Source organism: Mustela erminea, chromosome 2 (genome assembly GCF_009829155.1).
Source record: "Mustela erminea isolate mMusErm1 chromosome 2, mMusErm1.Pri, whole genome shotgun sequence".
In the NCBI taxonomy this organism is placed as follows: domain Eukaryota; kingdom Metazoa; phylum Chordata; class Mammalia; order Carnivora; family Mustelidae; genus Mustela; species Mustela erminea.
The window spans coordinates 92,520,280-92,546,545 of record NC_045615.1 but is presented as its reverse complement, the minus strand read 5'-3'; the positions used below and the strand labels follow the sequence as shown (position 1 = coordinate 92,546,545).

The window sequence follows — 26,266 nt, the reverse complement described above, 5'->3', positions numbered from 1 at the left end:
CAATCGCTGCTTCTCTTGGCTTTTTACTTACCCGACGCAAGGAAATAACTGTGTCGAGGGCCCACAGGAGTCTCTGCATATTAAATGGATGAAGTATATTTGGAAAATTTGAAGATGGAGGCCAGACACGGGCTCATTATGAAAGAATAGATCAGGATGTGGGGAAGAAAGGGGTAAGAGGGAGGAAAGGGCTGAGTAAAGCCTATAGGGGTATGGCCTTGGCTTCCTGAGAAAAGCTGTATGGGGCGACTGGAGCAAGGTAAAACAATGGCTGGAAACCAAGAGTGTTCTTGTGCCTTCTTGGGGACCTCATGCCTGACTCTTAGATCTCTCCCCTGTCATTTTGACTCCCAGAAGATTCCTTTTTGGTATGTATTATAATTGTAATTAATTTTTTGGTTGTTCCTTCTCTACTAGCTTGTAATCTTCATGAAAGTAGGAATTATGGAGTGCTTACACAGTCTCTGGACATAACATCACCATCATCCACTAAATATTCCCACCTGTGGGAATAATGTGTATGTGTGTATGTGTATAATGTGGATCACATGGAGATATTTATTGAATATTTGCTGAAGGAAGAAATGAATGGACAGAGGCTCGGGAGGAAAGCACAGATTGAAGAGGTCAATGAATGGGTCTGGGTCTTCCAAAGAGGATATTCTCTTCTAAGGGCTGTATATAGTCAGGTATGTGACTGTATGGTATTTATATGCCTTTAAAGGATGTTCAAAGTGGAAGAAGGATTTATTTAGCAAAATTAATTCAAATGTTTACTAACATAAACGTATTTGAAAAGTAATTCAGTTTTAGCAAATGAATTTTATATTTTTTGATCTTACAATTTATTTATGGATCTTTGTGACACCTGCGATGGTGAGTCAGCCATTTTATAGAAATTGTTTAGGCGAATTCTGACTCTGAATTTTACATGGAGATTTTCATATAACTTCATGACTGAATTAGCTACGCTTGATTTCACAATTCATTAGTTGTTTTTGCTTAATAGATGAATATGTAAATTTATTTATGTTCTAGGCAGGATTCCACTCTTCCCTCCCTTCAGGAATGCTTTCATTTTATTTGCAATTATTCTCTTGCAAATTCCTTTAATAAGCTTTTTTTCCCAGTACAGAATATGAAGTATAGCATCTCTAAAAAATTATTCCGGCTCAGTGGGTTAAGCCGCTGCCTTCGGCTCAGGTCATGATCTCAGGGTCCTGGGATCGAGTCCCGCATCGGGCTTTCTGCTCAGCAGGGAGCCTGCTTCCTCCTCTCTCTCTGCCCGCCTCTCTGCCTACTTGTGATCTCTGTCTGTCAAATAAATAAATCTTAAAAAAAAAAAATTAAAAAAAAATTATTCCAATGAATGCTGGCATAAACCATATTGTAGAGATGCCATCAGTAGTAATGAAGGGTGTATCCTTTTCAGAGATTATAAGATTTCCTGCGTCTTGAAAGAGGAAGGAGTAGAAATCCAAGTTGAGACTTGCCCGTAGCTATTGTGATGACTCTATATCATGGTTGAAATCAAAGTACATACCTTTTTTATAGTATCAATTATTGAAATGGAAATACCATGAGAATCATGGTAGTTCAGTTGTACCCATGACCCATATTTAAATGTATAAGTTACATTTGTAATTTCCCCTTCATTGCTTCTGAAATTTTCTCTGGAGCTCACACGTTTTCCAAAAAATTGCAATAGAAAAATTGAAGATTTTAATTACTTTAAGTGTTTTGAAATTGCTCATCTATGAATGATTTTAGTTCGTTTAGTTTTAATATAACCTCAACCATCTGTTATAAAAAAGTACTTTCTGCTATTCCCTGATGACTGATAAAAATTTATATTATAGGAGGACAAATAATATTACCAAAATCTCTTTCATGTCACAGTTTAGGCTAAGTTGAGTCAAATAATTACTAACAAAACTGGACGTATCTTACCATTCCAAGGATTCCAGTGATTCCCTTCTATGTGTGCTACAAATTCTCACTAGAGGTAATCATGGTTATGGGACTTTAGGTAAAGGTTGAGATGTCAAATTATTTTGTTACAGAATTCAATGAAATTTTATTGTTGAAATAATTCAGACCTATAGAAAAATTTAAAAAATAATGTAACAAACACAGGGTACACAATTTGGATTGAACAGGTATTATTTTATCATGTTTCCTTTTCACACCTTATTTTTATTTGAAAGAAATGAAACATTAAAGATCCCTACAAAACCTCATCCTTGTAACCCTTTCCTCTTTTGCCTCCTCAAAAGTAAATGGGAAACCACTCTTCTGGAGTTAGTTGTACCCCTCTATGTGTTTTTGGTTTTTTATTACACATGGACTAGATTCATAAACAATATGCAAAATTGTATTGTGTACTTAAAAAAATTATTTATTTGAGAGAGTGTGTGAGCTGGGGGAGGGTCAGAAGGAGAAGGTAGGATTCTTGCCCTGGTGAGCACTAGCCCAATGTGGGGCTTGATCTCATGACACTGAGATCATTGCCTGAGATGAAACCAAGAATTGATCACTCAACTGACAGGCCCCCAGTTGTACTTTCAAACTTTACAGAAATGGCTTATACTGTGCCATTATGCACTTTCAAACTTTACATAAATGGCATATACTATGTGAATCCTAGTGCAACTTTGTTTTATGTTTTGGAGATATTAATGCATGCAAACTTAGTTCACACATCTTATCAGTTGTATAGAATAAACTGCACCTTATCCTTCTCCTTGTGATGAATATATGGGCATTTCCACATTTTTGCAGTTGTAAGCAGTAGTGCAGGGAATGGCCCCTTGTACTTGTCTCCTTTGAGCAGTTGTATGGGAATTATGAAATGAAATTTGTAACTCATAGGGCAAGTGCGACTTTAACTTTTTTAGGTATTTCTACATAGTTCTCTAAAGTTGTATAAATTTTATGCTCTCAGATTAACATTAAGGTTTATTTTTCCCCATATCTACACCAACATGTGGAAGTTATCCATCTTAAATATTCGTCAGCCTGGGAGGGGTGAAACAGCCCCTCTTTATTTCATTTCCCTGCATAAAATATCTGGGTAAGATTTGTTACTAGGAGGGGCGCCTGGGTGGCTCAGTGGGTTAAAGCCTCTGTCTTCAGCTCAGGTCATGATCCCAGGGTCCTGGGATCGAGCCCCGCATCGGGCTCTCTGCTCGGCAGGGAGCCTGCTTTCTCCTCTCTCTCTGCCTGCCTCTCTGCCTACTTGCGATCTCTGTCTGTCAAATAAATAAATAAATAAATCTTAAAAAAAAAAAAAGATTTGTTACTAGGAGAGGAGAAGATAGAGCTACTCCCCTTTATTTCCTAGGATCTCTAAAAGAATTGCAGATAATGTTATGGACACCACTGAACTTTTAAACCTCTGTCTCCTATAACCCTGAATTTTAAGGTGTTTATCATTTCCTTGTTTTCTAGGAAATGTGCATTTGTGTGTGTGTTTGCTTTAGCTTTTTTGAACATCATGAAAAGAGTATCATATTGAACGATTTTGGAGACTTAGTTTTACTTACCATTATATGAGATTCATCCATGTTGTTGCAAGCAGTTATAGTTTCTACTTTCTCACATTCCACTGAGTGAATAAAACACAATTTTATTTTTTTTATAAAATGTAATTTTAAAAATATTCTCCAGCAGGGGGAATTTACATTTTTTGTAATATTTTGCTTTTTGCTTTTTTTGGTGAACATCTCATAGTGCACATGTGTGAGCAATGCTCTTAGCTAAACTGCTATGAGTAGAATTGACCAGTTGTATGGTATGCAAGTTACCAACTGTACTAATCTTTGGGAGTTTAGTAAGACTCACCTGTGAAACCATCTTGATCTATGTTACTCTCTTTAGCTTTTGCAACTCTCAGGTTTCCTTAATAGTTACAGTACCGTTCAGACATTTCATGTCATCACAGGTTAGTTTCGTTAGGCTAGTTTTCCTTAATATTTGTCACCTAGGTTTTGATTACATTTGAATAGGCTGTTGATAATAGTCATATATTACCTTTTTAATTTCAATTGCATTATTAGTATTCTGTCTCCTTTATCATTCATATTGTTTATGTACTCCCTTTCTCTTCTTATCCCTCAGCATTATAAGAGGTTTTACTTCTATGTTGTCACCTTTCAGAGATCTGACTTACACGTGTATGGAGTGTTCCTATTTCATCTTTCTAATGATTTCCTTTACTTTCCATGAGCTTGTTATTTGTTTTTAATTTTTTGTTAGATGTTTACTCTAATTCTTTAGTCTTCTTTTCTAACATGAACAGTTAAGGCTGTGTATTCTCTTCAGTGAGACCTTAACCAATGTCCCTAAATTTAAATATAGCATTTTTATTTTTATTAATTAATTTCATTTTTATTAATCTCTCAAATTTTTAAATTTCTTACCATTTATGTTGTGACCAATGAGTTCTTAATGGGTCTTTATATTTCCTATGCAGAACTTATAACTTAATTGTGTTGTGGTCAGAGAACATGACCTGTATAATACCTTTCATCTGAAAAATTGTGGGATTTGTTTTATGGCCTAGTGTGTGGTCAGCTGTGGTAATCATTGCATATGTATTTATGAAGAATGTGTTTTTTTCCTCTGATTCTAGTTTGGATGAAACTATGTTAGCCTAGGGTGGGTGAGGAAGCTGGATGAAGTTAGTTCATGTCTAGGCGTAACACAGGGTAACTTGCAATCATATTGTAGATTGTATACTTCTGAGATTGATGAGATAAACCTGGCCCAGATGAGGTGGTTTTGGCACTTACCCAGATTAGTTCACATGTAGAAGTAGTCCAGGATTATTTATGTCAGGCGAGGTCTGGAGAGTGGATGTCATGCAAACAGAAAGCCAGGGGGGACCTCTCTCATTCACATGTTCTGTTCTGCCCCTGGTAAGCTGGACCCTCCATCGCTGTTGAAGAATGTAGCTGACATCTCTGAGGTAGGTCTTGGGTGCACTCGCTTCCTTCTCTGTGTTTTAGGTAGGTAAGCCTCACTTGATTTTTTGAAGCAGTGCTGGAAGTGGCATATTTACTATTACCATTTGTCAGTAAAGTGGTTGTGTACCTAACGTGGTACACATTTTCATGTTACTTGCCTGGTAGATCTTCTTTTCTGTGACTAGTCTAATTAAATCTTATCTTTCATCATTCTTCTTTTCTTATAGATTTGCACATATCTTTATATATTTTGGACTTTAAGTCCTTCTCTTAGGGGGAATGTAAATATCTTTCAGATATAGCTTATTTCTATGTTGATGAAGATTTTTATACAAAAATTTGAGCTCACTGTGGTAAATTTATTAATACTTTTTAAAGCTTTTTTGCATTTTTATAATTCTACAAATGTTATTAAGAGAATACTATGTATGAGCTACTAGATCTTGGGAACAGAGGACTGAACACTATAAAGTTCCTACTCCCATCTCAATAGTGGTACCAGTTTCTGTGATGACAACTAAAACAGGATAATAATATAGAGAATATCAAGCTTCAAGAATGGGGGCCAGTATTCTATATCTGGTGGTCAAAGAAGGCCTTTATTATAAGGTAACATTAGAGCAGAGAACTCATCAAATGCGGAAGTAAGCCATGTACGTATCTTTCTCTTGTAAGAAATCTTTCACAATGTGGTGACATAAAATTTACTCCTATATATTCTTGTAAAATATTTTTTAAATTTGATTTCTATTGTTTAAAGCTTTATCTGTCAAAAATATTTGTGTGTGTATGTGTGTGCGTGTGAGTATGCGTGCGCGTGTGTGTGTGTGTGTGTGCGTGTGCGTGGTGTGAGGTAGGGGTATAATTTCAACCTTTTCTGCATAGATATCTTTTCCTATATTGTGCATTAAACAGACCACTCTGTCTCCACTGTGCTGTAGTGCTACCTGTCAAATACCAATACTCTGTATATAATTAAGTCTTTTTAATAACCTATCTGTTCTCTTCCACTGGTCTATTTGTTTTTGTACCAGTATCTTATGAATTTAGTGACCATGTGTTTTTAATAAGTCATGACTTCCAGTTGGTTGAATCCTCTTCATACTAGTGTTTTTGTTTTTTTTTTTTAATGTGTCCTGGATATTTCTGGCTTTTCACTGTAACATAAATTTGAGGATGAGCTATCTAGTTTCATAAAATGCTAAGTTTTGATTTTAGTTTGATATAGCAGTTCTCATTTAGTGAGAACTGACATCTTTAAAATAAAGAGTTTGTCATTCAAGAAGAGGGTATAGGTCTGCTCAATAAATCTTGTAAGTCAGTAAATACTACAGTTTTTTTACTAAAATTTGAACTTACTTTTAGGTATTCTGCATTTTTTAAAAATCATTAATGACACATTTTTTTTAGAAGGGGTAACTTGACATTTCACTTTTGATTGCTTGCTAGGTGGAAATAATATATATTTCCATATATTGGCATATTTAATTCTCTGCCACAGACCCATCATTTAGCAAATTTCAATTAATGATACTTTCTAAAGGATTATATTTTATAGTTATTTGTTTTATGTTTAGAAATGTAATTTTTTATGTAATAATCTTATATCCAGCAACTGTACTGAAAATTCTTCTTACTTTTAATATTCTGATTTGTGGGTTATCTTGGGCTTTTGTTTAGACAGTAATATCACCTGTGAATAACCAGGATATTTTAAAAATAATTTTTATACTTTCAATTTCCTTTTCTGTCCTTTTTGTGTTGGTTATGAATTTCAATAAAATACCGAATAGAATATGTATGTGTATATTTTACTATATAAGCATATATAAAATAACATACATAAAAATGTGAAATTTATAATTATTAGCATCCACTAATTACATAATTTAAAATTTGCACTGATTTTTCTGTTGTTAAACTTACTTTATATTATTGAGATCACATGATTTGATTATTGTGAATTGTTTAACACATTATTGATTATAGTTAACTAATATTTAATGATTTATGTTAATACTTCAGCATGCATTTATCTGTGTTTCAAGTAAAACTGGACCCTCATTTTCCTTGTTTTTACTGTCTTTTTTTTTTGGAGATTACTTTTTCTCTTTCTACTTTGGGTAACAATTTGCTTAAGACAGAAAGTATTTTTTTTTTAAGATTTTATTTATTTATTTGACAGAGATCACAAGTAGGCAGGGATGGGGGGAAGCAAGCTCTTTGCTGAGCAGAGAGCCTGATGCGGGGCTCAATCCCATGACCCTGGGATCATGACCAGAGCCAAAGGCAAAAGCTTAACCCACTGAGCCACCCAGGCGCCACCACAAATTATGTTTTATTTGAATGTAGATTTTCCTATATTTACTTGTATATTTTTTGTTCATTCATTATATATGATTGTTAAACTGCTGATTAGTTTCTAACTATTAAAGAATTCAAAATTTCTATTCTTGAGTCATTTTGGTGATGGTGATTTTTCTAGAAAGTTGTGTTTAATGTGATTTTTTCAAATGAATTAGCTTGAATTTGGACCACTTTATTAGTTTTTAAGCCTGTATTTTGTTGGTGGTTAAGACCCCTATATTTCTTTCATGAAGATTTGCTTTTACCTTGTTTGTTTATACCTTAATCCATCCTGTCAAAAGTATGCTTAGCTTGTCAGTTTTTCATAGAATCATATAATGTTTCTTTTGTTTGTTATTATCATCATTTATGTCAATTTCTGTTATTGCCTTATTATCTTCTTTCTTTCTACATTTTTTGAGCTTTCTCTATTATTGTACTTTGTTAAAACTGCTGTTGTTGCTACAATAAGTATTCATTCACAGTGATTAAATATCAAATTAAATTTCAAATGGCACTGGAAAAAGTATATAGTGAGAATTTCTTTCCTACTCTGACCCCATCTACTCAATTTCCATGTGGAGATTTTATGTAGTCATATTTATACACACACCCACACAATGATTGTTCTTCCTTTGTTACTTATTAGCATATATAATTTAGAAATCTATGTATCTTGACATTAAGAAATTTGAAGGTTGGGGTTTTTAAAAATAGCTGGCTAGTATTATGTTGTATATTTGGATAATTATTTGACCATTCCAGTTCTGATGGGCTTTGATGTTTTGAAACATTGGCTACCACAAACTATAACACAATGTTAATATTATTCTGCATTTCACTTATCTCTCTTTACACATTTTGCTGAACCACTTAGAAATACATTAGATACATCGTGATACCTTACCCATATATATTATATATTCAGTTGTAAAGAAAAATTGTATTTTCCATGTAATCACAATTTTATTGTTATACTTAAGAAAATTAACAAAATTCCATATATTATCCAAAACATAATTGTTATTCAAACTTCCTCAGTTGCTGCAAATATATTTAGTATATCCTTTTTTAAAAATCTGAGGATCAGTCAAGTTTCACAGACTGCCTTAGGTTGTAATATCTCCTTAATTTCTTCTAATATAGAATAGTCCCCCGCCTCCCTTGTCTTGTATCACCTTGAATTTTTTTTAAAAAATCATAGGCTACTTGTTAAATAAATGTTCTCTGATTATGGATGTTTCTAATTTTTCCCCCATCATTGAATTCAAGTTAAATATTTTGGGCAAGAATTCTACATAGGTAGTATTGGATAATCAGTATTGGTTACATCTATAGGCCCTATTGATGGTATTTATGTTGAACACTTAATTAAGGTAGTGACAGTCATATCTCTGTGTTGTAAAAGGTCTGTTTCCTTCTTTGAAGATTATAAATATTTTTTGGAGAGATAATTCAGGCTTATTAAATATTCTGTCTTTCAACAAGGTTTCACCTGGTGGTTTTTGCACTAATAGTGATTGTTATATGAATCAATTATTGCATTGAATTGCAAAATAACTGATTTTCTAATTCTTCACTCCTTTTACGTATATTAGCTGTGATTCTTTAAAGAACAAATTTCCTTTTTTTCCCTTCTTTCCCTTCCCTCTTTCTCTCCTAGGAAAACTACACTTAATCATTTTTTAAAATGATTTAAAAATTATTTTAAAAATTATTTTTCTTTGCAATCATTATCTTTCATGATGCTCAAATTATTCCAAGTTTGAACAATAAGAGCTGCTTCAAGAAAGCTTCTCTTCTTGACCAGCTCTACTTATTATTAAGCACATCCTTGATTTATGGAATTGCATTTCTCTCAATATGAGTAAGCTTGAGCGTCTTTTCATATGTATGAAAACATTTGTATTTTCTTTTCTGTGAAGAATTTATTAATATCCTTTGCTAATTTCTATTAGTTTTGGTATCTTTTTTCCTATTGATTTGTATAAAGTTGTTAAATTTAAAGAGACCAGATCTTTGGCTGTAACAATATAATATATAATAATATAATATAAAATATTATCCCATTTTCATTTTTTACTATTTTTTTTGCAACATGGATTTTAAAATTTGTATTCTCCTAATATTATGATTTTTTTAATGGCTTCTGGATTTTGTGTCATTTAGATAAACCTTCTCCACTCTTAGATTTTACAGGAATTCTACTATGTTTTGTTATAGGACTTGTGTAATTTCCTTTTTACATTGACACCCGGGATCTATTGGGATTTTATTTCTGTTGTAAGATATGTAGGACTGATTCAACTTTATGTTTTTCTAAATGATTATCTAGCTTTCTTCACTTCATTATTGAATAGTTCATATTTTCCTTTCTAGTTTGAGATGTTGCTTTCATCACTTGATAAAGTTCTGAATGTATTTAGGTCAATTCCTGGGTTTTGTATTCTATTCTATAACTGTTTTTAAAAATACTGATGCCTCAGAGTTTTAACTACTAAAGAGTTATAATACATCTTGATAGTCTAGAATTCCCTCAATGCTCTTATTTTTCAGGATTAAGAGACAGCATTCTCATATAACTGCAGAATCACTTTTTCTAGTTAAATATTTGGCATTTTCACTTGGATTGTATTCTATTTTCAAATTAATTATAAAAATTGGCAGCTATTTGGATAGTCTTTCAATCCAAGAGCATAACATACCTTTTCATTTGTTCAAGCTGGTTTTTTAAGTGTATGCTTTACCAATTTCTTGTTAATTTCATTTTAGTTTTCAATTCATCATTGTTATTTTAAATGACATAAGTGCTTTCATTATTTCATATAATTGTTTTTATATATAAACACACATATATACAATGTATGAAATTTACTGCTTTTCCGTTCATTTATTTTTATTCATTACCTTACAATACTTTGATTATGGTAGTAATTTTTCATTGCTGTTGTTAAATGTCTTATTTTTTTCCGGCTAATTAAAAAATAATGAGAATTTTTGCCTTCATTTTTCATTTTTTTAATGCCTAAGTTCTTTTTCTTATCTAATTGAGGTGGCTAGTACCAAATAGATATTAAATGATAACAGTGACAGTGAATTTGTCTTATTCCTAACATTAAGAGGAATGTTTCTACTGTTCCCAAATACCAAAGAGTTTGTGCAAGGCAGTGCATCCCTTTCCAACTGTGTTTTATCCCAGTTCACCTCAGGGGAAAGTCTTAGCAATTGCAATACAATAGCCTGACAGTTGATGTAAGTATTCTACTTGCCTCTAATGTTGGGGTCCTTACTGCTATTTGACAGGTGAGCGAGTAAACTACAAATCTCTTTCCTAGAGTTTGGATTCTAGACTACTTTCAATATCAACCATCTTAGATCAGATTCTCCAGACAAATACTGTGAGATGAAGAATCACATACAAGTGATCTACTAAAGAATGTTTTAATGAGTACTCGTAAGAACATACAGAAAGCAGGTCAGGGAGGATACATAAAATAAAGATACAATTTCAGATAAAGTCCTTGCCTGTTCCTACAGTAAAAATTTTAAGTCTCTTAAATAACTTCTCTAAGAAAGGAATTATTTAGTTCATGAAAATTTGGTAGGTTTTCATGTAAAACAAATAGGGCTTAACTTTTATTTGTTGTTGTTGTTTGGTTTTTTGAGTCAAGCTTGTCTTTGATTATCACTTTAAATTGTTATTCAATTTTTCTTATTTATTCAATGTTTCTATTTCAGTGCCATTTCAAATTCTAATATTTGTTTTCCAGAATATGTCCATTTATACTAGGTTTTCTTATTATTTGCCATATAGTTGTTCATTATACCCCTTTGTTATTTAAAAACTGTCTAGCTCTCCATGGTATTTTCTCTTTTTCATTCCAGATATAATTAACTTCCTAATTTTTCTTTGTTTACTTTTGTCAGACTTTTATCTATATTGGTCTTTACAAATAATTAAAATTTGCTTGTGGGAATAGTTTCTTTCATCTTTTCATTCTTAATTTCTTGATTCCTTGAATTATCTTTTTTTCTTCTTTAAATATAGTCTTTTTCTCCCAAATTCTGTGTTAGATATTCGGCTTATTTGATCTAAATTTTTCCCATTTTTAATTTTTTAAATTAAAAAAATAATTCCAGCATAGTTAACAAACAGTGTTGCATTAGTTGCAGGTATACAACATAGCGATCTAAACATTACCCAGTGCTCATCCTGATAAGTGTACTTTTAATCTCTGCACCTATTTCACCTATCCGCCCTTCCACTTCCCCTCTAGTAATCAACAGTTTGTTCTCTATAATTAGAAGTCTGATTTTTAGTTAATATATATTTTTAGTTTTGTTCATTTGTTTTATTTCTTAAATCCTGCATATGAATGAAATCATGGAGTATTTGTATTTCTGGGGGATTTATTTCACTTAGCATTATACCCTCTAGATCTATCCATGTTGTACAAATGGCATAATTCCATTCTTTTTTATGGCTGAATAATATTCTATTATATGTATGTATATATGTCTCCTATACATATATATATATGTATATATATAAACTTATATATTAATATATCCCTTCTTTATCCATAGACATTTAGGCTGCTTCCATAATTTGGCTATTGGAAATAATGCTGCAGTAAACATAGAGGAGCATATATCTTTTTGAATTAGTGTTTTCATATTCTTTCAGCAAGTAATCAGTAGTTGAACTACTGGATCCTTTGGTAATTCTATTTTTAATTTTTAGAGGAAACTCCATATTGTTTCCCACAGTGTTTGCACAAATTTGCACTCCTCCCAACAGTGCTTAAGTGTTTCTTATTTTTTGATTAGTAACTTATAGCTTTGAATTTTTTTCTTTCTTTATTTTTTACTGAGTCTCACAAATTTGAACATATACTTTCTTATTTACTTTTAAGTAATTTGTATATTTTTCTCATGTTTCTTCTTCAATGTAAAGATACATTGATAATATATTTTTAAATTAAATTAAAATTAAAATTAAATTAAATTACTATAAATTAATGTAAATTTTTTTACTTTAACAGTTGTTATTTTTAATTTTGTTGCATTGTGATAAGAATGTAGTGTTGGTGTTAATTCTTTGGAATGTATTAGAGTTTCCTTTTATCATAGATCTACACAGTTTCTTCTGTGAAAGCTTTATATACACTTTAAAATAATCTGTGTTTTCTATTTGGTGGATAGGAAGTTTTCTATAGAGCTACTATCCTAAGCTTATTAATTATATTCTTCAGATTTTTCTCATGTTTTGCTTAATTAATCTGCTTCATCTGCTTTTGAGAGGCTATTATAAATTTTCAACTGAAATGCTTATTTTTTTTTAAATCGAATTTTGACATAGATACAATAAAGTACAAAAATGCAAGTGTACAGCCCAGTGAATTATCACAAAGTTGAAAGACTACTGTAATTACTACCAAAGTTGTTGAATAGTACATTACTAGGACCCTGGAACTGCCTTTGTGTCGTTCCAATCACTAGAATCCAGTTATCTCCAAAGACAACCATCAGAGTTTTTACCCTATAGAGTCATTTGCTTGTTTTTTTATATGTTAATTAAATTATATAGTATTTTATTTTGTATACGTTGTCTAATATTATGTGAGAGTTATCCATATTATTGTACATAGCTGTTGTTCCTTTTTTATTGTCTTGTTGTATTTCACTGAAAATATACAACAATACATTTGTGTTATTTTTATTATTTGGCATTTATAAATAAAGCTACTATGAATATTTTTCATCCATATCTTTTGGCATGTGAATGTCCTGCATTTTTTGGTTTATATTCCTAGAAATGGAATTTATTAGTCAAAGCATACGTGTACATTTAACTTTAGTAGGTTTTACTAGTTGTGCCACACTCTTACTGTTCCAGGTGTTGTCATCTTTCTCATGTGGGCCGCTATGATCATGGGAATTAATACCACATTGTAGTTTTAGTTTTAATTCCCCTAATGACCTATTTGGTTTTGCAGTTTTTAAAAAAATTCATTGGCCATTTATCAAGTGTCTGTTCAGATTTCTTGTGGATTTTCTATTAGGTTGCCCATCTTATTCCTATTGATTTGTAAGAATTTATTATTTATTCTGGATATGAGATCTTTGCCAGTTGGAAATACTCTCTCTTATTTTATGGTTCACTTTTACAATCTCTCAATCATGTCTTTTGATGAACTGAAATTCTTAATTTTAATATATTACAATATATTTTGTTTTTGTGATTAGTACTTTGTATGTCCTTTTTAAGAAATCCCTTTTTATACCTGTTGAGAACACGTTTTATGTTTTTTTTAGATCAGCACTGTCTATTAGAGTTATAATGGGAGCCAGATATTTGTACAACATATATAATTTTATCTATCTATCTATTTATTTGAGAGAGGGAAAGAGAGAGAGGGCGTGGGGGTGGGAGGGGCAGAGGGAGAGAGAGAAAATCTTAAGCGGACTCCATGCCTACTGTAGAGCCCAACATGGGGCTCGATTTCATAACTCTGAGACTGTGACCAGAGGTACAATCAAGAGTTGGACGTTTAACAGACTGAGCCACTCAGGTGCCCCATGTACCACATGTATAATTTTAATTTTAAGTAGCCCCTTTAAAAAAATAGGAACAGGTGAAATTAATATGAATGATACAATTATCAACTGAAGTTTTTTCTTTTTCTAAAAATAAAATTTCAAATTCTAGTGACTATTTTACACGTATCTCAGTTGGCCTAGCCATGCTTCAGTTGCTGATGATCCTATGTGCTAATAATCCCATGTGCTAATAATCCCATGTGCTAATGAGCATCATAAATCAACCCATTTGATAAGCTTTAATGATACGTCATTTACCTTTAGGTCTACCACTCATGTCACTGTTTTGTGTGTGCAGGACCTCGAGCCAACCTGGGTCCCTTTGGAATGAAATCAGGCCTTGATGATTCCGGACTTTAAAAGTGTCTCTCATCTCTGCATACTCTCTTTTGTTTCATGAGGACTTACTCAACATGGCAGGGCACATGGTCACCATTTGTTCTGAGTCACATCTTTACAACTTTCACTGGTTGAGAAAAGATAAATCTCATTCTGTTTAGTAATGTCTTGGCTCAGGTTACATTCCTATACCTGGCAGCCAGAAAGAGGATTACTTTTGGCCACATCATTACATGCACATATTTATTTTTATTTTTATTTTTTTGAGATCTTTTTTCTTAATTTTAATTTATTTGTTAGAGAGAGAGAGCAAGCACGGGCAGACAGAGTGGTAGGCAGAGGCAGAAGGAGAAGCAGGCTCCCTGCTGAGTAAGGAGCCCAATGTGGTACTCGATCCCTGGATGCTGGGATCATGGCCTGAGCCAAAGGCAGCCACTTAACCAACTGAGCCACCCAGGCGTCCCTACATGCACATATTTATAATCATGAGACAGAAATTATTACCAGAAAAGGGAACCAACCACAGTATATCACATTTGTTTTTTTCCTAAGATACTTTTAGAGAGCTGGGGGTATCCATTGTGCATAGAGAGCACTAGCTAAATATTTGTGAATAGCACTAATTTGACAGGAATGCTTAAAATGAAGCCTGAATTAGGAGGAATATAAATGTACTGGCTTAGGACTCATTTTTATGATACACACGTATTTGAAGACTATAAATTCTTAGTTTACAAAGTTTAAGACTGTAGATTAGAAGAGTTCGTTAATGTTGATGTTTACTCAACATTTTCCTTAGAACCTGAAATTTCTGCAAATATGTGGGTGGTTGGAAGAGGTATGTTGTGTCTTTGATGATTACCTGCAGCTTTGCAAAATTTTTGAATATGGCTCTCTTATATGATAGTAGAGTCTTTTTGGTCATTAGTCAAACTTCAAGTTTTTCATAATACTACAAAAGAGGAGAAAGTTATTTGATATTAAAAGAACATTTTTTTTCTTCTTTTAGAATTTACCTGACTTCCTGTCTGAATGGGGTTGTAGTCTCAATTTATTAGTTCAGTCATTTAGCACAAAATTTAAAATCAAAGTGTCATTCCATGTGAGGTAAAGATAAAAAGTTATTCCCTGGGATTTCTAGTGTTCTAATTTTAACTTATATTTCTTCAGCACTAATCAGTTCTCTTTTTGGGGGAAACAGAAAGCTCACTCCTCACTTGTGTGAGGGGAAGGACAGGTAGGGAGAGGAGAAGTGAAGAAGAATCTTCCCTTAGCTTCCTTTTTTATAGAAGTGTCCACAGATTGAATGAGGGAAACTACCCATTTTTACTTTATGAAAAGTGTAACAGCTGGGAAAAACTTTTTATTTTGGCTGTATAAAAACCCTGACTTGAAATACCCAAAGCAAATTAGATAGGATTTAGGTGTGATAATATACAAAGGAAGTGATAAAGGCTCAATTATTTGGATGGAGGAGCTTGGAGGTGGTAGAATTTTCTCAGGTGCCAAAATAACAGAAATGATTCTGACCTTCTCTGTGCTACTTTCCTAGTGGCTGTTTCTTTCCTGCACCCTCCTGAACCTCCCACCCACCTCATCTCCACCTCTCTCTCACACTTTTTGTTTGTTATTCCTGTTCAGACATTTAGAAGTGTATTTAATGGTGTTTGTAAATGTAGCTTCAGGGTAATGATAATGTTAAATTCTCACTGAATCCGAAACCGTGTATAACCACAACCAAAAGGAATCTAGGATTTTTTTTTTTTTTTTTTTTTTTGGTGTTTGTTTTATGGACACTAAATTAGGAGAGTTAGTGGGGTTTAAAATGTTTTGTCTTTCTTACTGTTTTAAGAATTTTAACAGTACATTTTAACATTAACTTATACTTCCAATTCATTTTAAATTTATAATCATGATATAACAAAGTTTATACACTTTAGAAAAAAAAAATCATACATATCACACTTTCCAAAACTATTATTCTATGTGTTCCTTTTCAGGTTTTTGCTATATGCATAGTTTTATGTCATTGTAATCATTGCTTAATTTTGAAATTGATTTTTTTGGAAATTCAATGAAACAACATGCAAATGAAGAATGTGTATCTTTGACTTAGTTTTGGGGATCACCTAGAGTTTAGGAGAATCAGAAAATGGCTATTTTCTGGAGTCACTATGATTTTTAAATCTCTTACACTCAGGTGGTGGTTTTAAATACACATGTATTACAGGTAGCAAGAAATCATTTTTATCTTTTTAATGTTGAGTAAGTCTCACAACTGCTCTGTGCATGACAGCAGCTATGCAGAATCATCCTAGCTTCGTAAAAACTAGATTTGACTGTATTACTCAGATACCCTCCCCCCACCAAAAAAAAAAAAAAACCTCAGCAGGAAATGTTATGAAATCTAAAAACTTTTTGTCACAAACAATGCAGCTTTGGGTTGTGTTCTATTATCAAAGCAGTTGTATGTGATATGTTTCACCCGTAAGTTAAAAAAGAAACTCCTCACAAAGCAGTGATCATTTCCTGTTTCATTTTTCATTTTCTTTTCGCATGAAGAGCTTTTGTCCCTCACTAGGAGTTGCTTTAAATCTCTGAGAAGGTCTGTTCCGAATTTACTACTTCTGGATTGGTTAAGATCCCTTTAAAGTGTGTGCTTTGTTCTCTGAAAAGCTTAGGTCAGTTGAGCAACATGCTGTTGTGTTTTTTTTTTTTTTTTTTTTTTAAAGAGCTGAGTAATGCTGGAGCCTTCTCATGTGGCTGATGCAAACCTGGAGAATTTGCATCATCATTAAGCTGGAATAAGTTGGTGTGACAGGCAGGAGCTTAAATACCAGCCCCTGAGGAAGCTGAGCTGGTCTGTAATCATAGGGCGGTAGCAGCAGCCGCAGCAGCAGAGGTAGTCTGAGGTGGTGGAGGAGCGGGAGCACCATGAACACACAGGTGTTTTCTGAGGAGTAATTAGATAGCTGTGAAGGAGAAAATACACCTTTGAGTTCCTACCTGTGAACACAATAGCGCTGAAAGAGACAGTCTGAAAGCAGAGAGGAAGAGGTTTGGTCAGTCCCACCAAGAGACACAAAGTTGAAAGTTTGGGGTTTTTATTTTTATTTTTTTTTCCTCCATTTCATTTTTCCTGTGTGTCACTACAATGGTCAGAAAGCCTGTCGTGTCCACCATCTCCAGTGGAGGTTACCTGCAGGGGAATGTTAATGGGAAGCTGCCTTCCTTGGGTGGCAAGGAGCCCCCTGGGCAGGAGAAAGTGGTGCTGAAGAAGAAAATCACTTTGCTGAGGGGCATCTCCATCATCATTGGCACCATCATTGGAGCAGGAATCTTCATCTCTCCCAAGGGCGTGCTCCAGAACACGGGCAGCGTGGGCATGTCTCTGATTATCTGGACAGTCTGTGGGGTCCTGTCACTATTTGGTGAGTGCAGCTTCTTCTCCCGGGGGGGGGAGGGGGTATGTCTGTGGTGCTGGGCAGTTTACTTTCTGAGAAAGCAAAGAGTCATTTTTAAGGAGTGGATGAATGGCACAGACTACGTCAAACTTTCTGATTTTTGTTTAAGTGTGCGAACTGCCCAAACACAGTGTTCACTGTTGGCAGGACCCTGAATTGCACCACCTTCCTTCCTGCAGCCCGGAGTCCCTTTTCCTGACTAAGACAGACTGTTTCTGACTTCCCTGTGGCGGTGAGAGCGAATGCGAACTGATGACCCACTAAAATCTACCAGGCAGTATGCTTCCTTACGTATGTTTGAGGCGTCTTGGAAGCCGGCACGCTGAATGAAACACCTGTGAAGTGAAACCCAGCGTGGCCTATTTAGACACAGAACTGAGCATTCAGCAGAAGTGTTATCGTGTTTTTATTGCCAAAACAAACCAAGGGGGATGGGGTGCAGTCTTTTTAACTTTTTAACCTCGCGTGCTTGTCAGTTCCTAATGTTTTCTCAACAGTCCTTGCCATGATATAGTGTGTGTTGGCACACAACTTGATTCCTGTGATAGGTGGGAATATTGCAAGGGTCTGAGCATATTTCAATTTTTTTTTCAATCTTTCATCTCTCCCTAACACTTGTAAACTTTTAAAGTATGAAGAGTAAAATTGGAATTGGGTGTTAGCTTGCTGTGCTCTGTTTCCTTCATTTATAGTTCACTGGGTCTTCAGGGACATGGATAACCTGTTGACCTGTCTACCTGTCTGCCGAGTCAGTCTGAACAGAACTACTACTAGAAGTATGATGATCAATTTTGCTTCCAAATCTAGATCTCTTTTATTGATTGATGTTAATAGCAAATAATAAATCTCTTTTATGGGGTCGGCAAATTACTAGAAACCTACCTGAGGTAGTTATAGAGGTGACAAAAACTGGTGGACGGTCAAAAATATTTAAGTTTTGCTTACACTGTGCAGTAAATGTCTAAGATATATTTGCTCTTTTGTGGCAACTAGTGTGTTTTAATTCTAAAAGGCTCTACTCTGTAAAGGTATTAACCCAAAGCTTTGCCCTACTCTAGGGCTGAGTCCTATCTCTTGGTCCTATGTGTACCCATCCTTCCATTCTTAAGGCCTTGTCATGTTTTAATTGTTACTTTGGGTGTTCATCTAGAGAACCTAAATATCCATTATTAGGAAGAAAGTATTTCAAGGAAAACTTGTCAAAACAGAGCCTTAGTATAGAAAGATCTGTAGAAGAATTGTTTTTCAGTTTTTAGAAAGTTTGTGGTATTCTGTGTGGGTCTAGCATGCCCATCAATAGACAAACAGAAACCTAACTCTTGTGCTTTTTAAATGACTTTGTGCACCTTTAGCCTTTAATTGTCTACAAATACTTGGTAAATTGAGAATAAATCGATGTCTAATAGGAAAAAACATAACCAATTTCCTGGACTTTTCATACTTCTATACATGCAGCTCCTACTCTGTGATTGGATGTGTGTACAAAATAAAGTTATTCAGGTATAATAAAATGGATTGGGCTGAGGATTGAACTAGTTAAAATGCTGTTATGCTATGAAAATATGGTTCTGTGTAAGTATACCAACTCAAGCAGATGCTCAGGGGAAAAAAAAAGTTAAAAGGACTAGCTTGGTGACACTTGAGCTGATATTCTTTGGTTACTAATCACAGGGCGCATGCTCCTGGATTAATCTACTTATCTGTATTTACATTTTGTCATTTAAGTTCCTAGGAGTTTTTGACAGGAGTGCCTTTCTAACAGGAAGCAAAGTAAACTGTAAGGAAAACAAATCTTTTTCTTAAAACTCTAGAACTCTGGGACTAATAGTAAAGAATCTGTGTATTTGGTTTACAATTTTTTTAAAGCCAGGGACAGTACATGGATCTTTACATCCTGTTCTGCACTTTTTTCATCTGGGTAAAATGGTTATGGAGCTTGAGACTTTTCAGTGAAAATCCCATTCCTCCAGAACTCTATTTAAACCTAGGGCAACTATCCTGGAGTTTCAGCAAAGCATACACAGGTTAGGTATTGATTCTCTGGCAATAAATTTTGAGGTACTTAAGACTTCCCAATAACATTTTGTATTGGAAGCTTTTTTTGTACAGACTACCAACATGGCGACTAACAGAGTAAATTGCAGGTAGTTACAATTAGTTACAAATAAACAAGCTATATTAGTGATCCTCAATATCAAACTGTAGATTAGTTACCTTTAAAATCATCTGTACAAATTTTAAAATAATAGATTTCTCTGGATCCCTCTATTGGAGATATGGACTCACTTGGTAGAGAATAGGTGTGGGGCCTTATTCCTTATGTGTATTTAAATAAAAATTTACTTCCAGGTGATTCTGATACAGAGCTAAGTTCAAGAATAGGATAAATGATAGTAAGATTTCACTGAATATCCAAATTTTGCTCCTTTTGGACAGTTCTGCCTAAAGCTTTTCTGATCAATAATAATTTCCCACACTTTCAGACTCTGAAGTAGCTCAGCCAAAAATTTTGCTACATTTGAGTACTTTGCAATATGAAGAGAATTTTTTACATAGTATCAAGATGTATTTTTCATTTTCTTGATAGTTAGTTACTCAAATTAATAAGTATATTTCATGAGGTGTCCTCAATGTATCAGGCCCAGTACTGTCTTTGGAGCCCATTATCACATATATACACACAACTCTCTTATGAGGTGAGAACTGAGATTTTCCTTTTACCAAGGAAGAAATATAGTTTTGGGGAGGCTACATAACTTGCTCAGGTCCATGTAAATTGTATTGATAAATGCTGAAATTGCTAGCTGTTTATAATTAATTTTACCTAATATACATAAGTTATAGCATCTCTTTTAAGCAGTATGTTATTTCAACAACCCAGAAGTGTGCACTTCAAAAAAGTCCAATAAAACCTTTTCTAGAAATAGAATATGGGAGTCAAAATTCATTTTGTTGATGAACCATATCCTACAAATTAAGTGAGGTCTTGCAAGGCCTAGAGTCTATATTTTTATTAAGAACAAATTAATCTTGTTAATTTTGATGTGCAACAAAAATATCATTAAAAGGATTCTTAATATAATGAGGTCAATTTGAGACACTTCCTTGTCTTGGTGTGAGTTACTTTAAAAATAGGTTAGTGTTACTGGCATCTATCTTCTCTTTTCCTCAGGTTTGAGATTAAAAATTCTTAATAATATGGTACTATTTTAGAAGTTTATCTTTACCATTGCAAACAAAATTATACTGTTTGAATACAATGAACTGGATCCCAAATATGAGGAAGATATAAAAAGATTTTGGTGGCTTCTAACAATCAAATGACTATTTCTTCTTTTGAAATAAGGATCTCATTCAGACCAAATGATGTCAGAACATCTCATATAACATAAACATTATTATATAAATTCTACTACTGGATGACTTGGTACTATTTTAACTTTGTACCTTTTTATTATGTACATTTCACAGGAGCCTTGTCCTATGCTGAGTTGGGAACAAGTATAAAGAAATCTGGTGGTCATTATACATACATCCTGGAGGTCTTTGGCCCATTACCAGCTTTTGTACGAGTCTGGGTAGAACTGCTCATAATACGGTAAGAGCATAAATAAGAAAAAAAAATTAAGGAAAAGTAAATCCATTTATTACACCCTTTCTAAATCATCTTAATTATTTTTAACTGATTAGGAATCTGCATGTCATGTGACTATGTTGTAGACATGTCTGTTTCAGGGTTTGAAATGTGTATGAAATACCTCTGTCAATTATTGTGTTTATGCAGTTTTGTCACTGGCAGTAGTTCTCGAACCATGCCAGACTTTTAAGGTAACTAATTTTCTTTAATGTTCAATTATTCTCTGACATTTCTAGAAAATATGTTGACCTGAAAGGATATGAAGCATGAAAATCTGACTTGATAAATCATACCTTTTGGCTGGCCAGACAAAATTGAATGCTATGCTAATAGTTTTCTTCTTGTAGATTACGTCGTTCTTTAACTTCACTGTATCGTGACCAGGAAACTTCTGTGCCTAACAACTTAATGTGTCACTGAGTTTACTACTTTATAAAAAACAAAACAAAACAAAGCTTGAGTGACTCACTTCCTCTTGTTAGGCAAATCAGTGAACTATAGTTGCGAAAAAAAATTTTTATTGTTGTAAGATACATTCTCCTTTCTAATTATCTTGGCTTAAATTCAAACCAAATAGTGCTAAGTCACTCTGAATAGCAAATTTCTTTTACCTTTGTGGGAAATCTTTGATGTCATCTGAGAAGTGTAGAGTATCATAGTTTCTTAAGGCTGACTGCTACCATAAAATGTGACTTGGACATTCTGATTGCAGAGTTTAACAGAAATAGCTGGAGAAACTTGCTCTTACTGTAAACTTATCAGACATATGCAGCTGAGAGCTCCTGTGAGCTTTTATCCTAACACCTGGGGCAGAAGGGGCAAATGCGGAGCTAATAAGTATCGATTTGACACTAAGCATGATTTTTATAGTCGTAGGTATCTCTTTTCTAACAAAGAGCTTAGAATAGTATTTACTCCTATAAGTCTGTTCTCATTTTAGACAATTCAGCATTATTTTAAACTCATTATAATGGAATAATGATATAGAAGTATTTTTGTCCTTTTCTAAAATCTGGGATTTGCCTGGGATATATACCTTCAGCTCTTTTTTGATTTATTTGAATACTACTCTTCAAAGGCTAACTTAAATCCTGTCTTTTCCACAGTTCATTTCCTGTTCACCGTAGTTTATATTTCTTTTCTCTCTTAATTCTTCTGAAAAAATGCAGTGTCTCCTTCTTTGACATTCAGCATATCTTGTATTCTTACTTAGTATTTCCAGGTGTCTATGTTCTGTTTCTCCCATCAGAACTGCAGGCATTTGAAGTACATAGAACCAACTCTCACACTTTTTGAAACCATTATAGTTCTTAATCAGTGTCTTGAGTATCACAGTAAATTCTTTTTGAGCGGCAATATTAAATTATTTTCAAGTAATTTAGTTCTTTTTGACCAAAAGTTTAAGTTTAAATATTTTGAAGACAACATTCTCAGTATTCAAATGAGGACACTACTTATTCTGAGCACTGGCCTATCAGGATGGTGGGCTTTGTCGCCTGATATAGCTGCACTTGAATTCCTCTTCAGCTATGTATTTGTTGCATGGCTTTGGCTCATTGCTTAGCATCATAATGAACACAATCTCTCTGTTCACAGTAGTACAGATACAGTGCTCATTCACTTATTTATTCATTCCTTAAACAGCTACTGAGTTTGCTTAGTGGTATGTTAAAGAGATCTTAAAGTGGAATGAACCACAATTCCTGTTCCCAAGTAGCACATAATTAAACCTTAGTTTAACTGCAAAAGATCTGCTTCTGGTGTGTGTGTGTGTGTGTGTGTGTGTGTGTGTGTGTGTGTGTACTGACAGAGGAAATAACCTAGATATATTCTAGAAGCTTATTATGAAGGGTTCATCTATTGCTTTGTAATAAGGGACTCACAGTGCTTGGTTGGTCTTCCAAATAAGCAGAATAATGAATGACTGGAGGATTGACAAGATGCCTAGGTACTTTAATATTTCTCATCTGTTGACAGCACCCATGGTGTCTAAATCTTAAAATGATGATTCAGATTTTCCAGGAATAACCTGTAGAACATAGATTTCAAGAAAAAAAAAATCATACATCAGTACATAGCAGAGGTCATTAGATTGAACTCAAGCATTAACCATATATTTAAATATTTATTGGTTTTCTACTTAGGATAGATACTGTACTAAACACTGGGAATAAAACAGTGATTAAAATGGACAGAATCTTAGAGGCGCCTGGGTGGCTCAGTCGTTAAGCATCTGTCTTCAGCTCCGGTCATGATCCTGGGGTCCTGGGATCGAGTCCCATGTTGGGCTCCTTGCTCGGCTGGAAGCTTGCTTCTCAGTCTCCCACTTCCCCCTGCTTGTGATCCCTCTCCCACAGTGTCTCTCTCTGTCAAATAAATAAATAAAGGCTTAAAAAAAAAAAAAAAAAGATGGACAGAGTCTGGAATTCATTTAGCTCAGGGTCACATGAGGGAAATAGTTATCAATCAAGAATCACATACTGAGGATAAAGTTGCTACTGTGATCAGGACCATGAAAGGGAAACCATGAGACTCGGTAAGAGGGTGTACTCATGGAACTCTCACCCAATCGGAAGATTAAAGGAACTTCCTTGAGCATAAAAAGATTGAACAAAGATATGAGGTATAAAAAAATTGTCAATAAGTCTCCTGGCAAAGAGTATTCAGCTCCTTCTAGTGGGAAGAAGCAAACCAAGAGGAAGGGAAAGCTTAGACCAGATGGAGCCGTAACTAAAGGATTTTGCATATCCTGAGCATGTTTTGAAAGCACTAAAATGATGTGATCAGATTTTAATTTATACATTAAAAATTTGCAAATGATGAAGAATAAGAAAAATCATCTTTTGAGGGTGGAAGAGGAGAGGGTCTTTAGGAAAAGAAGAAAATCAAAAAATATATGATGCTGTCTAGTACAAGCAGGCTGACCTTGGAACATAATGGTGGTTGGTTTTTCTGACAATCTAGGGATTGAGCATGGGTGCTGAGTAACTATGAGAAGAGAAGCTGAAAGTGAAGATTGGTATGAGAAATTAGATAATTCCATGAATTTGCCTGTGTATCTAAAGAGCATGCATTCTTATAGAAGTGAATGTAAAGGCACATGCAATTTTCTCTTAGAAATATTTGAAGAATTAAAGTAGAGTGGTTTGTTACCTCTTTTATTATAGACCTGAACTTATTTAATTTCCTTATCTCTGGGTATTTATTCAGTTGTGTAAAATCATAACAGCATTTCTATTTTTTAACTTATACTTTGCATCTGAATATTTCTATGAAATTAAGAATAATCACTTGGCTCTTCAAGTTTTTGTCTGTACTGGAAAAAATAGGAAGAATACAATGTCAAGATCAAAAGCATATATTTTCAATGAGCACTTATGAATAATAATTTCTGAAGTTGGGTTTTGTATTCATTCTCCTGACCATGCTCCATTCATTAGCACTGTACCCTTACCCCATTTGTGCTTGCGGCTGGAGTTTAGTTGTTGACTTATTGAGAGGACTGCTTCTTGTAAAGCCCAGCTCCATCAGGATCTCAAATAATAAACTAGATTTTTAAGGGGGAAAAAAAGTCAGATCTAGGAAAGCAGGGACAAAATTGATAGGACCCAGTCTTGCTTTCATACATTTGAGAAGTTTAAACTAACCACCGATGTTATAGGCCATATTTTACTTGGAATGTCTGTGACAACCTAATCAAATATGAAGTTTGGAAAATTACAGGATTTTATATTTAACATGTTCTTTATGTTGAATAACATTACCTCAAGGTAGAAAAAGTTTAATGAGGATGCTATTTGTTTTTTCCTTTGTTAACCTATTTTTTTGTTTGTTTGTTTGTTTTTTCCCAGCCCTGCAGCCACTGCTGTGATTTCTCTGGCCTTTGGACGCTACATTCTGGAACCCTTTTTTATTCAATGTGAAATTCCTGAACTTGCAATCAAGCTCATTACAGCTGTGGGCATAAGTGAGTATCATAGATATAAATAAGGAAAGGAGAAAAAAAAAAGCACAAGTGATTAATGACAAAGTTTCTGTAAACTTTTTGCATGATGGGACTGCTCTCCACATCCTGCTCCTTTGGCTTCAGTTCCTTGCCAAATTCATGTTGGAAAATAAAGAAAAAAAATAAGTATTCAGAGTGATCCCTGGTATTACATTACATGCTAGTTTTGCAGTGGATCAATAGATATGATGGGTAACCTTCTGAGATGGTCAAACAAAAACCATCTTATTCGTAGAAATTTAAAGATGAAAACCCAACGATTTTATGGATTTTTGAATTAGAAATTCCTCACTGATAATATGTTGAATGATAACTCCCTTATCTTCCTGGAGTGCTGTTCATGTGTAGGTTGTGTATGTTGTATTTGTGCATTTTATGGTGTTAGCAGACTGTCAACCTCAGTGTTGTAGTTTTAGCTGTCCATTGATGGTCATGAAAAAATTCTACTTTTAATATGTGATTATTAGTACCACTTCTTAGATTAGGTCTCCAGATTGGGAATTTATTCATTTTTATCAATGTGCCCAAATATTAGGCAATTTTTGAAAGAAATAAAAGAGGAAAATACATAGCATTACATAAGTGATATGAAGCCACGCCTTTCAATATTATGGGAAACAATAAATTAAGACCAGGTGCTAATTAAATCAGTTTTAAGAATCAGTATGGTCATGTTTGAATAAGAACTATCTGGAAATAGTAAACAACACAAGAATAACTGAATTGCGTACTCTTGAAGAAAATTTCAGTTATGCATGGCTAAAGTGTTTCAATAGAACAATGAAGAGAACAATGCGCATTTGCCAGTAGAGAGGTGAGTGTTTTGTTTACAGGAAAGAGTTAATTACATATAAAAATATCTTATGTGTAGATACATATGTTTTTGAACTTAGGCTCATTCTGG

At 33.9% G+C, this 26,266-nt stretch overlaps 1 protein-coding gene across 1 annotated transcript in view; it reads left to right on the top strand.

Annotated features, from left to right (window-relative positions):
• Positions 1-16,906: 16,906 nt before the first annotated feature.
• SLC7A11 (solute carrier family 7 member 11) overlaps positions 16,907-26,266 on the top strand; it is a 66,587-nt gene continuing 57,227 nt past the window's right edge. The window contains exons 1-3 of the mRNA XM_032333426.1: positions 16,907-17,686; positions 21,191-21,317; positions 25,208-25,323. Of these exons, the coding sequence (XP_032189317.1) occupies positions 17,410-17,686; positions 21,191-21,317; positions 25,208-25,323 (520 nt within the window). The 5' untranslated portion in view covers positions 16,907-17,409. The remainder of the gene's footprint in view (positions 17,687-21,190; positions 21,318-25,207; positions 25,324-26,266) is intronic.